Source organism: Neolamprologus brichardi, chromosome 23 (genome assembly GCF_056152115.1).
Source record: "Neolamprologus brichardi isolate AB-2024 chromosome 23, ASM5615211v1, whole genome shotgun sequence".
NCBI classification, from domain to species: domain Eukaryota; kingdom Metazoa; phylum Chordata; class Actinopteri; order Cichliformes; family Cichlidae; genus Neolamprologus; species Neolamprologus brichardi.
The window spans coordinates 23,415,360-23,430,303 of record NC_142125.1 but is presented as its reverse complement, the minus strand read 5'-3'; the positions used below and the strand labels follow the sequence as shown (position 1 = coordinate 23,430,303).

Genomic DNA, 14,944 nt, shown 5'->3' with positions numbered 1-14,944 from the left:
CTTGTTGGAGCTTTCAGAAGCTACAGTATAACCAGCGACACAGTTCGAAGAGTTGGGCTGAATAGCATCTTTTGTGAATCTTTGCTGAGGAGAAAGGTTCTCTTAAATTCAGAGATTACACACATCACAGATGGTTTCACTGGTACAGAATGTAGCTAACTGGAGACACTGGAACAAAATTAACCTTGACATGCTTACCGGCTGCTTTGTTGTCGGGGTTACAGAGACTACGTTCAGGGAGATCACTTGAGGATAACTGAGCGGCTTATTGGACAGATCCGGTTTCACAAACCACCCAACACGGTTTCGGAGCCCATTGAGCCCTCTGCTGATGTCACACCCTCCCTCACCAGGGGTCAAACTGAAGTCTGAGGCCTGCTGAGGGGTCCCAAGATAAACCAGAAAACAGGAGACCTTTCCAACAACCCTCCACCACATCAGGAAACTCATGGAAACTGTCATCTGATGCAACATGTATTGACCAAACATTTAATTTTAGCAACTATTGAAGAAACTTAAGGATTTCAATCCCTTGTGCTGACTGTTTTTAAAGTTTTTAAAGTGTCATGAAAATTAGACTCAAGAAAAAGCAGCAGCGGTGATTTTTACACAGATGACTGTTTTTTGGTTTGTTTTTGAGGATCATCATCTCCGGCTCTGGCTGGATTCTTCCTTAACTAATCCTGGACTTTGATGTACCCCCCACCCACCCTGAGAAGAGACTTTGAAGGAAATTGTTTAACCCTCAAACTTTTCTCCAGAAGACCATCTAGAGACAAAGTTACTGTTCTTGATCTTCAATTACTGTATACAAGATAAAGAAAAGCGGATTTTAGAAAATGCTGGAATCAAACATTTGTAAGCTTTGTTTAATAAATGGTGGTTGAAATGCTTTATGGAAACACAGAATAGAATATCTCACCATAAATGAGTCAATGCCCATAGGCTCCCATTTAAAATGTCCAACTTTACAAAACAAACATCTACAGCATATTGCAAAAAATAGTTTTGCTCTTTTTGAATGGTAGAACTTGACGGATCGATCGTATCGATACAAACGCTGGTATTGGTATCAGATCGATACTAGAATGATAGAGGATAGAAACAAAGTATCAATATGTTCAATATGTAGACCACTGAATTGTGTTAAATACATTTTTTTTAATTAAAAAAAAAAAACATACCCTGTGAAACATGTCTTAACCTTTTTGTGTTCACGGTCTATTATACTTACAGCCTACAGCACATTTAAACAACAGAAGTTGACACAAAGTGCTTTAGAAACAGACACATTTATATTCCAGGTATCTAATAAATCCAGTTTCAAAGTACACAAAAAGCTAAAAACTACGTTTTTCTGTATTGAATATTTATTAATATGTTCAGAATCTGCAAATTAATGATGAATCTTCTCATAAGTCATGACAGACTGCTCTCCTTTATGGGTTAAAAATATTTGCTATCAGCAATACTGACCCTGTACTTTCTTGGTTTTGGATCGATACCAAAATTTGCTCTGCTGCAGCGATTTTGTAGATAACAGCCTTTAAATTGGGTTCATTTGAATTAAGAACTGAAATGACCGGTTTTGGTATTTGCAATATTGGCCCTGCATTTACTTGATATCTGATCGATAGGAACATTTGCCGTATCAAATAACACTACTGGATAGTTTCTCGAAATATTAATAGAGCATTAATTCCATTTCCTGGTTGTATTAATTTAATAAACCCTCATTTACATTCAGAAACATCTGTCTCTGTCTGTCGTGAAAGAGGGACAATTCTGATTGGCTGGTATCCAAAGTTACTCTCAGGTATCTCTGATCAACAAATCTGAACACACAGGTGATCAAAGAGACAAAATCATGATGTGATATGATTGATTTTTGCAAATAAACAACCGAAATGGAATTACACAATCCTCATGTTTCACCACCTTCTTTCTTTTGACCATAAAAGAAGCATTTGTCACTTAAATGAATAACAATAAGCTGCTCTTTCAGTGGAGAAAACGGCAATTTTTTTTTATTTACAAATGTCTCTCACACAGAAACTCTTTGGAGCCATGCAGGCAAACACTGACTTCTCAAACTAAAACTTCAATAGCATTCCCGACATGCTGCAACACCTTGAGTCAACATCTCACTGAGCCCTGAAAAAGGAGAGCGGCTCCTCTATCGACCGCTGTCTGCTCATTGTGCTCCGACTGTCTGGGTCACGGAGAAAGCAACTACTTAAGATTGGCGGAAAAATAGAAGCCTGAAGTTTTAGTGAAAAGTTGTTGAAGCTTTTATTTTATAACATTAAAAAAAACTTAATATTCCTTCGAAAGCTGTTTTTGAGTTTAATTTCTTATTATGTTCACATTTTTTAAAGATTCTGTGGTTTACATATCAAATAACAAACATAAACACCCATTAAAAATACATGTATACCTTTAATTGGCAATGTGACTTCTTTAAAAACATTTCACACCTAGTTAAAGATACATGAAGGATAATTGTTTATTAAAACCTAAAAAGAACAAGAAATTACCTACCTACCAGCTGTCAGTCATCAGTGCAATCATCAAAAAGAAAACCTGATCCCACAGTGGTTTTTCTATTTCTATTTTTAACAAAAATGGTAAAAATAGAAAAAAGTATTTATTTAATGACACTTTTAGTCTAAAATCTAAACATTTTTAAAAGTAGGTTTGTAAAAATGTCCTTAAGAGTATAAAAATTCAATAAGAAGTGTTTCTAAAGGATGGCACTTTTTCTAATTTCGTAATTGTGTGTGCGTCCTACTGCTCGAGATCATCTGAACAGGCCCACTTTCTTCTTCTTTGGTTTGGAGGCCGGTCGCTCTGCAGCGGTGGATGTGACAGGAAGAGACTGAGGAAGACAAAACACACAAAAGGAGGAATATTTTTCAGTCTATTTCCAATTTCCTGTTTTTAAAATCACTCAATCTCTTCTTTTTTCTCCCCCAAGGAAGCATTTAAGCAGGAGACGCATTTCACAGTTCATCTGCTGACTTGTAATTTGAATATTGGAGATCCCAGCTGATGAATTTGGATTTAAAATCTCTTTTAATCTCCATCTTTGTTGCATTTGTTCCCCTACAAATAACCCTAATTGGTCAAATCTTTAAAAAAAAAAAAAAAGCAGTCTTCTGTTGTACCTGCTGCATTTTGGGTCTGTTGACCATCTTGGCTCCACGTGTTTCCGGCTCCCCATTGTTGGTCTGTTTTTCATTCCCATCAGCCGATTCACTGCTGACAGATCCGCCGGCTGAAGGACGAGGACGAAGATGTTTATTAAACTAAATAATGACTCAAAGCACCAACATGTCACATCTGTCATCAGTAAATCAGGATTAAATTAAAAAAAAAAAATACTGCTACTACAACCGATCAGCAATTTCTAGAGGTTTCAAAAAAGAAAACAAAAAAAAAAAGACCTGCTGCAGGAGTGGACACTAACACTTGCTAGTGTCCACTCGTGGCTGTATCCCCACAGACTCCTATCTTCGAATGTCCAACTCTTTATAGCAGATATAAACATGCTTACAGCCTGATGCAAAGAATTTCATAGTCTCTAAAGATAGTTTAACCCTTGATATTAGATGGATCTCATACCTCACACATTTGGATTTTGCTGAGGCTAAAACTTAGCAACCTTTCCTCCTTGATTGACAGCAGCTGGTTTGCTGCCTAAAGGCTTCATCACAGCTAACTGGAGCCACTAAACTGGACCACTGGAGTGTGTTTGTACTGCTGATGCTTAAACTGATTGTTTTCATTCCAAAGTTACAGTGCTGTGCAAAAGTCTTGATCCATGATCTGTTTCCTGATGATTTTCAGAGGAATGATTTTGTATCTTAAGTTATTTAACACTATGACCTATGAATCATCTTAAGCAACTAAAGTGCACTAAACAGACAACTCAGTGAAGAAACCATTTTAAATTGCATCCTCAGACACTTTGTTACTAGCAGCCTGTGACAAAAACACATCATTTCCTCCCATTTTCATGATGTATCAACTCATCAACGCAGATCAGCTGATGGGCAGAAAAAAAACAAAAAACAAAAAAATGATTTCTTTTTTTTCACTAAAGTTGAAATTGCAAAACCACTGGATAACTTATGGCTGTCTGTGTCCATCTTTTATATACAGTTTGTTGTTTTTACACAGGAGAGTTTTTAAAAACAAATGCAGCTGGTTGTTATGACCTGAGCTGACACGCATATACAGGGGTTTAACTTCTGTACCTGGCATATGTATTTATTACATTGAATAACCTTTATCTTCAATATCTATTAGAAACCACGTCTCACTGCTTCACATTTTTATAAACTAACTTCTGTTCAAACTGAAGGCTGTGACAGATGTTTTAGCACATAATAGGAAACTGAAAATGTAAACTGGTGTTCTGATTTATTTTGCTTCTGTATTTATGAACATTTATTTATATGAACAGTTGTTAGTTGCCCTGTCCTTTACGTTTGCATGTTGTAAACTTCCCCTTTCATTCTTGCCGCCATCTTTCTGTTACAAATCACCCCTGACACGCTTTTAAGTATCTGGTTGACCCCAGATACTTAAGCTCATCTACCTTCACTGTAACACCTGTCTGCCTCTCATTCACACACATATCTTGCTTCTACCAACTTTTATTCATTTTCTCTCCAGTGCATACCTCCACCTATCCAGGCTCTCCTTCATTTGCTCCCTTCTCTCATTACAGATCACGGTGTCATCTGCAAACATCATAGTCCATGCAGACTCCTGCCTGACCTCATCTTTCAGCTTGTCCATCACTACAGCAAACAGAAGGGGCTCAGAGTCTATCCTTGATGTAAACCCACCCCCACCTTCAACCCATCAGTCACTCCTATCACACGGCTCACCACTCTCTTTTACAGTCCTCTCTACCACTTCTGACCTTCTCATGCAGTAGGGCAGTTCTTCTCTTGGATTCAACACATTTATTTACTTTTTACATTTTTGTAATGGACATCAGCCTCAATATGCAAACTGTCATCTGCAAAGTGTGCAGATGTATGCATTCAAAATCAAAAATATACAACCAAAACTATCACAATGCAATTTCTTTGATGAAGATAAAGAGGAAATATTAAATGCTCACATAAACCTGACTAAATCTTCAAATTTGACCATTAAACTTCAGCGCAGTTGTGAAGCTGTAATGTTCACCTGAAGAGTTTAAGACGAGTTCTGGCTCTTTGTTGGCGTGTTCGATCTCCTCAGCAGAGTGCTGCTCCGACAGTTTGCGCTTTCGTGCACTTCCGTGAGTGACGATGGCGGCGTATAGCTCCTGAAGATCGCCATCGAAGCCCAGAGCTTCCTGTTGTTCAGAACAGAGCAGAGGAAGAGCCTGATGGAGAGAAACAGAACGAGGCAAAACCTGTGTGAAAAACTAGCAAAGATTCAAAGCACTTAAAAGTTTCATATGTCTTATTATTTCTCCAGTGTTGTCAGAGTTAAAAATTGTTCAAGCTCCAGATTTTCCTAAATGTGTTAAAAACCCTTGAACCTTTCAACAAGGCTTTATGCAAACTCTATAAGGTGTGATAACGGATATATTAAAACAGGAATTAACCTCCATGCATGAAAAAAAAAAAGAAAACAAAAAGGTGCTGCTCTTTTAGATGCAATGTAGTTTTAAAAAGTGCAATATGCACTCAGAGATTAAAAAAGAGGCAGCCATCTACTGTTACTGGTTACGTGGAAAAGGAAAAAGAAGCACAAAGAGGGAGCAAGAACAAAACAAACTATATAAAAAAAAAAAAAAAAGACTAGGGCCATAACTGATGGAAGATTTACCAAAATGGGATGTTTGAACCTTAAAAACTCCCATGTAAGAATCCTGGACAAGCCCCCAAATTTGTCATAATGCAACTCATGAGTCACAACAAATAACAGGAGAGAGAGACAAAGTGTACCAATTATTAACCAAGAGAAGCAAAATTAAAACCACTAGGACTAAACCAACACTATGGTGGATAGATCGAGAGACCTAAATGCTCCAGATGCTCCCAGTTACACTGATTAAAAGATGGCTAAATGTGACACAGGATCATCACAGTACAAAGGGTGTCTGCTACACAGTACAGCGCCCTGGCATTCCCTCCCTTTCTACTCACTCAAATTCATTCAAACTTACTCTAACCACAAATAAGCCAGCAGTCTGAGAGCAAAGTGCTCTGTTGGGGTGATATAGTAGTAAGTCTTTAACATACTAAGATGGGACCTGATGATTCAGTGCTTCGAGCTTTAAATTAAATTCTGAATGTAACAGAAAGCCAGTGAGGATGAACCACTGTTTGAGAAATATACTCTGTCTAGCTATCCTATTTATCTCTGAGAATATTTTTAGCAGAAGCTGCTTTCACATGTCAAGTCAAGGTGGGATATCATCTGAAGCTGTCCTCTTCATCCACTTCAGACATGTTGTAAATGCTTTGTTTGTCTTACATGAAGCAGGACACATGATGCCCACTTACTGACATTTAACAGCACTAATCCCAGACGAACGCAGGTCAAAGAGTTTTCACATGCTGACGAGACTTTGAGCTGCTTTACATTATAGACCTACTTCAGTAAAGAAGGAGGATCAAGCAAATACACATTGGTGCATTTTAATGTCTCTAGTGCACTAAACTGAAGGCCTTTTATTTGTTCAACTTACTGTATGCCATTTTTTGGTCATAATCTTGCAGTTTTCCTTTTACCTACTTCACTAAATGTTCATTAAAAATCACTCAAGCTGTTTAACTACTCCAAACTCCTGTGTCACAGTGTTAAATAAGTGATCCGGACCCCTCCCAACAAACTGTCACAAGTTCTTCATCTACCTCTGCTGCACTTCTTCAGGGTAGTTGTTGGGTAATCTTCACAACAGAAAAACAGGCAAACAATCAGCACCAAACTTCACCTAAAACAGCTGGCTACCTTCTTTCTACTTTTTGCGTTTCCATCAGGTGTCTTGAAGCCTTGTGGTCTTCCATTCTGCAGCACTGGGGTCAAGCCGAAGGTCTGCTTTGGTGGGACATTTGGGAGGTAATCACTGAAGATGTTCAAACCATTGCACTTACTGCTATGCAGCCAGCATGGTGGAGGTTCATGTATTCCCATTCTGAGATCATGGTTTGACACATACAGTGGCTTGCAAAAGTATTCGGCCCCCGAATACTGCAATTACAGGTGCCAGTCTTTTAGGGTATGTCTCTACCAGCTTTGCACATCTAGAGACTGAAATCCTTGCCCATTCTTCTTTGCAAAACAGCTCCAGCTCAGTCAGATTAGATGGACAGCGTTTGTGAACAGCAGTTTTCAGATCTTGCCACAGACTGGGCCATTCTAACACATGGATATGTTTTGTTGTAAACCATTCCATTGTTGCCCTGGCTTTATGTTTAGGGTTGTTGTCCTGCTGGAAGGTGAACCTCCGCCCCAGTCTCAAGTCTTTTGCAGACTCCAAGAGGTTTTTCTTCCAACATTGCCCTGTATTTGGCTCCATCCATCTTCCCATCAACTCTGACCAGCTTCCCTTGTCCCTGCTGAAGAGAAGCACCCCCAGAGCATGATGCTGCCACCACCATATTTGACAGTGGGGATGATGTGTTCAGAGCGATGTGCAGTGTTAGTTTTCCGCCACACATAGCGTTTTGCATTTTGGCCAAAAAGTTACATTTTGGTCTCATCTGACCAGAGCACCTTCTTCCACATGTTTGCTGTGTCCCCCGCATGGCTTGTGACAAACTGCAAATGGGACTTCTTATGGTTTTCTGTTAACAATGGCTTTCTTCTTGCCACTCTTCCATAAAGGCCAACTTTGTGTTTCCCCCACCTGAGCTGTAGATCTCTGCAGCTCGTCCAGAGTCACCATGGGCCTCTTGGCTGCATTTCTGACCAGTGCCCTCCTTGTTCGGCCTGTGAGTTTAGGTGGACGGCCTTGTCTCGGTAAGTTTACATTTGTGCCATACTCCTTCCATTTCTGAATGATCGCTTGAACAGTGCTCCGTGGGATGTTCAAGGCTTGGGAAATCTTTTTGTAGCCTAAGCCTGCTTTAAATTAATAACTTTATCCCTGACCTGTCTGCTGTGTTCTTTGGACTTCATGGTGTTGTTGCTCCCAATATTCTCTTAGACAACCTCTGAGGCCATCACAGAGCAGCTGTATTTGTACTGACATTAGATTACACACAGGTGCACTCATCAGGCAATGTCTATGGGCAACTGACTGCACTCAGACCAAAGGGGGCTGAATAATTACGCACACCCAGTTATTTATTTGTAAAAAATGTTTGGAATCATGTATGATTTTTGTTCCACTTCTCACGTGTACACCACTTTGTACTGGTCTTTCACATGGAATTCCAATAAAATTGATTCATGTTTGTGGCTGTAATGTGACAAAATGTGGGAAAGTTCAAGGGGGCCGAATACTTTTGCAAGCCACTGTAGTTCCATCCCATCAACAGTTTTGTTTCCAGTCTGCGTAACTCCCAAAGCTAAATGTTTAAATATCTACAGTTTCCCAGTTTCCGGACCCCAGGTACACAAATGAGGCTTCAAACTCTGCAGTGTCCTGTCTAGTATTTACTGATGGAGGACCATAACCAATAAACAGAAACTTTCTTTTTGCTCAGCCTGAGTTTACCTTAAGGCTGAGCTTGGAATATGAGCTGGTTGATTATCAAGCAGAGGGTTAGGGTCTCATGAGGTAAGCTGGAGATTTTAAGCAATGTCTCGCATACCTTGGACACCAGGTTGTGAATGTTACAGCTAAAGCTAAGGTAAAGCCTTCAATTTATGGAGAACCCATCAGAGTGTTTCTCTGACAAAATCTCTTTATCCAACACTAGATTTCCCCATTTCTTCATCAGTCAGATATTCTGCCACTTAGAGTATGTAGAGACTCTTTGAAATATTCCTCTGATCTAAAGCTAGATATCAGCTATATTCTGAGAAATGCTAGTACTCAACTAGCTGGAAAATGCAGAATTATTCGTACTGAGAAACAAATGCAGTTTACAGACTAACTCCCTGCTTCAATTTTGGTGCACACCACGCTGAGATATGACAGGTTTTCAGCTAATACCTCATTGGGAATCACCTTGTTGGTGCAAAAATAGCATTTTATGTCTGTCAAATTATGTTATCTTTGACATTTTTCAGAAATTCAACTAAGGAAAAGGGAACAAATAATGTGTTTTTGTGACAGGGTGCTAAGTAACTGGCATTGAATACATGCAGTTTTTCTGCATGTATAGCTAGCATTTTAGGTTCCTCACTTGGAATTTTTATTCCAAATAACTAAATTAAAAATCAACTAAACAGCTTTTTATGGATCATAAAGTCATAAATTCTTTAACTAGAAGTGGTTTTATGTGTCAGAGAGATGATTTTATATGGGTTTTTTTTAGAATTCCTGACTGCTTAAAGTAATAAAAAGTGAACATCTGAGTCATTTCTCAGGTATTTTTATATTTCTATTTTGATTTTCCTGTTGCCTGCCACTAGCTTTCCCTAATATAACATAAGATCCCCAAGAAGTTTAATTTTGTCATTAGTTTTAATTCTCCATTTATTATTTCAGCAAATCTTAAATATGCTTTATATTACTTTTACAGGAGTACACTCAGTTTTCCCACCTTAAAACCTTTTAAGCCTACTCAACAACAAACTTAGAAGGGCAAGTCACAGTTACGTGTCTTTATTTTCAGACTCTGATGAGATTCTGCAAGTTTCAGATGTTTATTTTCACCCTGCCCCTTCCATTAATTAAAGCCGATAAATCCATGGAAATAAAAGTGACTTGCAGCCCCTGCCTTTGGAGCACATTTGCTTTATGGCCCTGCTGTGTGGAGTCACATGTCTGAGGTGTGATTGAGGGTGTGTCGGGGTTGCGATAAGCCTCTAATCAAAGCTACATTATTGGCCCAGCTGACTGCAGGTAGAGCGGCGAGCAGTAACAACAGAAACACACACACACACACACACACACACACAAACAAAAACTCTGTCTGACAGATAAGGCTTCAGGTAAACTCCTGTGACATTATGCGAACGCACGGCTGGCACATAGAAAAACACTCACCATTCAATAAATCCTTCTTTTTCTCTCAAATGGAGGACAAACTCTCCAAATTAGCTCCTCAAATATTGACCGGGAGAAATTGGTGGTCTCCCCGCTCGCTGTCAGAGCAGAGGGGCTCCTAAACACACTTTGGTCAGGTTTCGAGGTTTCGCATTGATTTATTTTCGTTATTTGTTTGTTTAAATATCGTAAAAATAAATGTACACTCTGGCGAGGCTTATTTCTGCTTTGGGGACAGAGAAACCAATGTGCTGAGGGGAGAGAAAGCAGGAGAAAGCAGACCTTATTCTCTTGCTTTTTTATACACCTTCTCCCTCCCTTCTCCTCTTCCTCCTCCTCCTCTCCAGCTGCAAACCAACTCACTTCATATTAATTGATGTGAAATGCTGAACTCAATTTGTTGGATCCGGAGGCCCCGAAGCGCTAAAATCAAATGTTAAAACTAGTTTAAATCCCTCCTCTTTGCTCCATGGAAGGTGTCACAAAAAGCAGATGAATTTTAATTCGATTTTAATAGAACAATGCGTCAACATAAAGAGGCTTATTTTCAGCCTCCACCACTAAGTGTTAATGGCACACTGCGAGAACTGATGTGTATAAAATGCTAAAATATTGATGCTAAAATCCTTACTTAATGTTGCTTCACTGCTTCATATGCATTTTACTTAGAAAATGTATGTTGTTAAATTTTTTAGTAAAAATGTAACTATATTTACCATTTTTATATACGATTCTTTCAGCTGCCCTTCCTGCCCTTCCTGATGCAACCAGAGATTTGAGTCCTTATCACACCAGTTACTTGTAATATAGAGACTCAGCACATTTTCATTTTATATAATATTATACATCATTAGAGACAGAGACTAACAGTCCTGTTGGATTGGTGAAAAAGCAATAAATTGCTGCTAACTTTACTAAAACATTCAGTACTGATGCCGCTTGTCACTTAAAGTGTTCATTTGGGTTTTATTATAAATTTGTGACTTAAATTTTATTTTATTTATCAAGCAGAAGCCTCCAGCGTTTAAACAAGTGAAGCTTACACTGAACTGTCAAAAGCTGCAATTCCTCTAATGGCCACCTGAAGCTGACTCCAAACATTGAATCAATCTCCATAGACTCATGTTAAAATGCTCAACTTCACACCAGAAAAAAAAAAAAAAACATCTTTACAGCCTGCTACAAAAAATGGTTTTGGTCTGACATGTTAAATGAAAATTATATTATTAAAATTCTGAGTTATAAACTATGGATGTTGACAATTTCATATCAGATCATTTGTATGTCAAAAAAGAAAATTGGAAAGAAACAACACAAACAGCAACCTCTATGAAAAAAAGAAGAACTACCAAAATCTGCAGTTCCTGTAATATCTACTGGAAGCTCTAATAGTCAGTCCCCATAAACTTGCATATTTTTTCAGGTTTAAATTCTCGGTTTATTAACCTGTTTAGTTGAATTTATTTCTGATGCGTTAAGTTCCCTTAGTGTTCCCTGTCTGTTTCTTCCTCTGCCTCGTCTTTCTATGTTTTTTTAAATCGATGTCCAATAGTTTCCATTACCCGTTTCTAGTTCCCCTGTTGTTTCCAATCCTGAAAAGTTCTCAGTTTAAAAACAGTCCCAACTTTCACTTTTCCACCTCCTTTGTTCTCTTGCGTGTCCTTTTGTTTATTTTATTGAGTATTTAAAAAAAGTTTCTTTTCTTTTCTTTTTTTTTTGGGGGGGGGGGGGGGGGGGGGTGGTGTTTTTTTTTTTTTTGGTGTGCACAAATTAGCTTCCATACTTCTGTATTTGAGGAACGGCACGAATGTGACTCCCGAGGTGTGAACACAGCAACCGCAGGATTGTTATCTTCTGTTGTTGGCAAGAAAAGAATACAGCAGACGAGGAATAAAAAAGGAGATTACAGCAGGTCAATAACCTCTTGACCATTTTGTAGAGCTAAGCTCGGGAAAGCTCCTCCCTGCTCTTGTGATAGAGCAAAGTCCACGAGGAGAAGGAACGCTCACCTGGAGGCCATGCCTCCTGAGCCCCTCCCCCATGGCTGCCCTACAGTAAAGCATCATGTGTGGGGAAGGCGATGAGAGGACGGGTGGAAGAGTTGGCAGTGTGCTGGTGTTTCTCTATTATTAGCAGGTAAACAGCTCTGATTTTAGACAAGTCGCTGCTGCTGTTTTTTAAGAGGAGGGGTATGGTGCCTCAGAGTCTCACACTCACTCTCCCTCATCCTCCCCAACCTCATGTTTACGCTCCCTCATTCCTCTCGACCTCGTTTTCTCTTATCGTGACCTCAACTTCCTGCCCCGAATCCCAGAAATCGTATGTTTGAACCCTGAACACTCACATCCTCTGGAAACAAAAAGCACATTTAAATTGATGAATGAGTCCTGACTAATCAGCAAAAAAAAGAAAAAGAAAGAAAGAAAAAGAAAATAAAATCTAAAAAGCTGCAACTACAATCTCAAGATCTGCACAGAATGACGTCTAAGTCAGGTGATTCACTGGAATTTCTGCAAATTGGGCGTCTAACAAAACAAGTAACAACGAATTGGCCTGAGCACTTCTAAACTCTGTCAGACTCTCCTTTTTCCCCTCTGGCTCCCTTAAAACACTAATATCAACTGTTGAAATCTGCTTAAAGCACTACTGTCCACACAAAAAATTACTTAAAGTCTACGTATTTTTCTATTTTTTCAATTTTCCAGGTCTAAATTTGGACCTTCATAGTCATTCTACAGTTTCCCCTCATGCTGATAACAAAGGATGCATTTATAGAATTTTTTCCAGTAATAATACAATGTCCTTATCTTTGTCTACTGACACCCGAGCTAAATTACTAACGTATAATCCTCACTGAGGTGTTTATGTGCATAACTTTGTTAAATAAATAATAAATCTGCAGTAATATACATGTACTGAAATTGTATTTATTAGTAAATTAAACCAAGATGTAGATAATTATATTATATTTTTCACCTAATTTATTTGGTGTCATCTGAATTCAGCTCATTGTGGTAGTCTCAATAGTTTTTATTTTCAATGCTCTCAGGTCCAACCAGTCTACATGTGTTTTGTGGACTTGGAGAAGGCTTTCGACCGTGTCCCTCAGGGGGTCCTGTGAGGGGGGCCTCTGGGAGTATGGAGTGTCTGGCCCATTGCTACGGGCCATTCAGTCCTTATACGACCGTTGCAAGAGCTTGGTCCGCATGGCCGGCAATAAGTTGGACTCGTTCCTGGTGGGTGATGGGCTCCGCCAGGGCTGCCCTTTGTCACCGATTCTGTTCATAATTTTTATGGACAGGATTTCTAGGCACAGCCAAGTGGCGGAAGGCTTTCACTTTGGTGGTCTCAGGATCTCATCTCTGCTTTTTGCAGATGATGTGGTCCTGTTGGCTTCATCAGGTGATGGCCTCCAGCTCGCCTTGGAACAGTTCACAGCCGAGTGTGAAGCGGTGGGAATGAGAATCAGCACCTCCAAATCTGAGGCCATGGTCCTCAGCTGGAAAAGGGTGGAGTGCCCACTCAGGGTCGGGGATGAGTTCCTCCTCCAAGTGGAGGAGTTCAAGTATCTTGGGGTCTTGTTCGCGAGTGATGGGAGAAGGGAGCGGGAGATTGACAGATGGACCGGTGCAGCGGCTGCAGTGATGCGGATGCTGCACCGGTCCGTCGTGGTGAAGAGGGAGCTGAGTGTAAAAGCGAAGCTCTCAATTTACCAGTCGATCTACGCCCCTACCCTCACCTATGGCCACGAGCTGTGGGTAGTGACTGAAAGAACGAGATCGCAAAAACAAGTGGCGGAAATGAGCTTCCTCCGAAGGGTGGCTGGCCTCTCCCTTAGAGATAGGGTGAGAAGTTCGGCCATTCGGGAGGAGCTCAGAGTAGAGCCGCTGCTCCTCTGCATCGAAAAGAGCCAGTTGAGGTGGTTCGGGCATCTGACAAGGATGCCCCCTGGGTGCCTCCTGGGCGAGGTTTTCCGGGAGGAGGGCCCCGGGGCAGACCCAGGACACGCTGGAGAGATTTTATCTTTCGGCTGGCCTGGGAACACCTTGGTGTTCCCCCGGATAAGCTGGAGGAGGTGGCGGCTGGGGAGAGGGAGGTCTGGGCTTCTCTGCTTAGGCTGCTGCCCCTGCGACCTGGCCCCGGATAAGCGGAAGAAAATGGATGGATGGATGCTCTCAATCTCGCTCAGAGTGCATCTCCTCACACACAGAGGCCGGAGAAATGAGGACATCGTGTTACCTTTAACCCTTTAAGACCTACCATAGAACCAAGACCGCCAGAGCTTACTTTATATTTTTACATGCTGTAGTGCCATTTTTGGGAGCATTTCAAGTTGCTATACATCAATACAACTGTTATAGCCCATATTTTAATAATATGTATGCATTAAGTCCATAGTAACTACATGAATTGCAAAAAAGTGCAATAAACTACAAAAAAATTGAAAATTAATTTTGTTTTTTTTACATATATTTCTAGTTAGAGAAATTTAAGAGGCTTATCCCTCAAAACTGTAAATACAAAAAAGTTGCACAAAATAGTTTCCCACCACAGGAAATTTATTTTGACTGTCTTCATAGTTTTATTTTTGAAATACACCAATTTTTATATACTGCAGGAAAAAACGAAAAACAATCCTATGATGCAAATTTGCAAAGAAAACAGTATGTACATCAAAATAAACTATTTCCAGCAGTGCAATTCGAGTTCTAAGCATCCCAGAAACTATTCAGAAAAGTATAGAGTCAAACATACAAGTAAAAAACTACATTTTCCGCAAAAATGATGTCACTTCCGGTTTCGGGCAGGAAATGGCGGACATGCGATCGT

General features: G+C 39.9%; 1 protein-coding gene across 3 annotated transcripts in view; it reads right to left on the bottom strand.

Annotated features, from left to right (window-relative positions):
- Nucleotides 1-846: 846 nt before the first annotated feature.
- Nucleotides 847-14,944, bottom strand: part of nhej1 (nonhomologous end-joining factor 1) — a 32,979-nt gene continuing 18,881 nt past the window's right edge. For all 3 annotated transcript variants that reach the window (XM_035908539.2, XM_006792882.3, XM_006792883.3), the window contains exons 7-9: nucleotides 5,206-5,386; nucleotides 3,168-3,277; nucleotides 847-2,878 (exon numbers count right to left, since the gene is read on the bottom strand). In XM_035908539.2, the coding sequence (XP_035764432.2) occupies nucleotides 2,801-2,878; nucleotides 3,168-3,277; nucleotides 5,206-5,386 (369 nt within the window). In that variant the 3' untranslated portion in view covers nucleotides 847-2,800. The remainder of the gene's footprint in view (nucleotides 2,879-3,167; nucleotides 3,278-5,205; nucleotides 5,387-14,944) is intronic.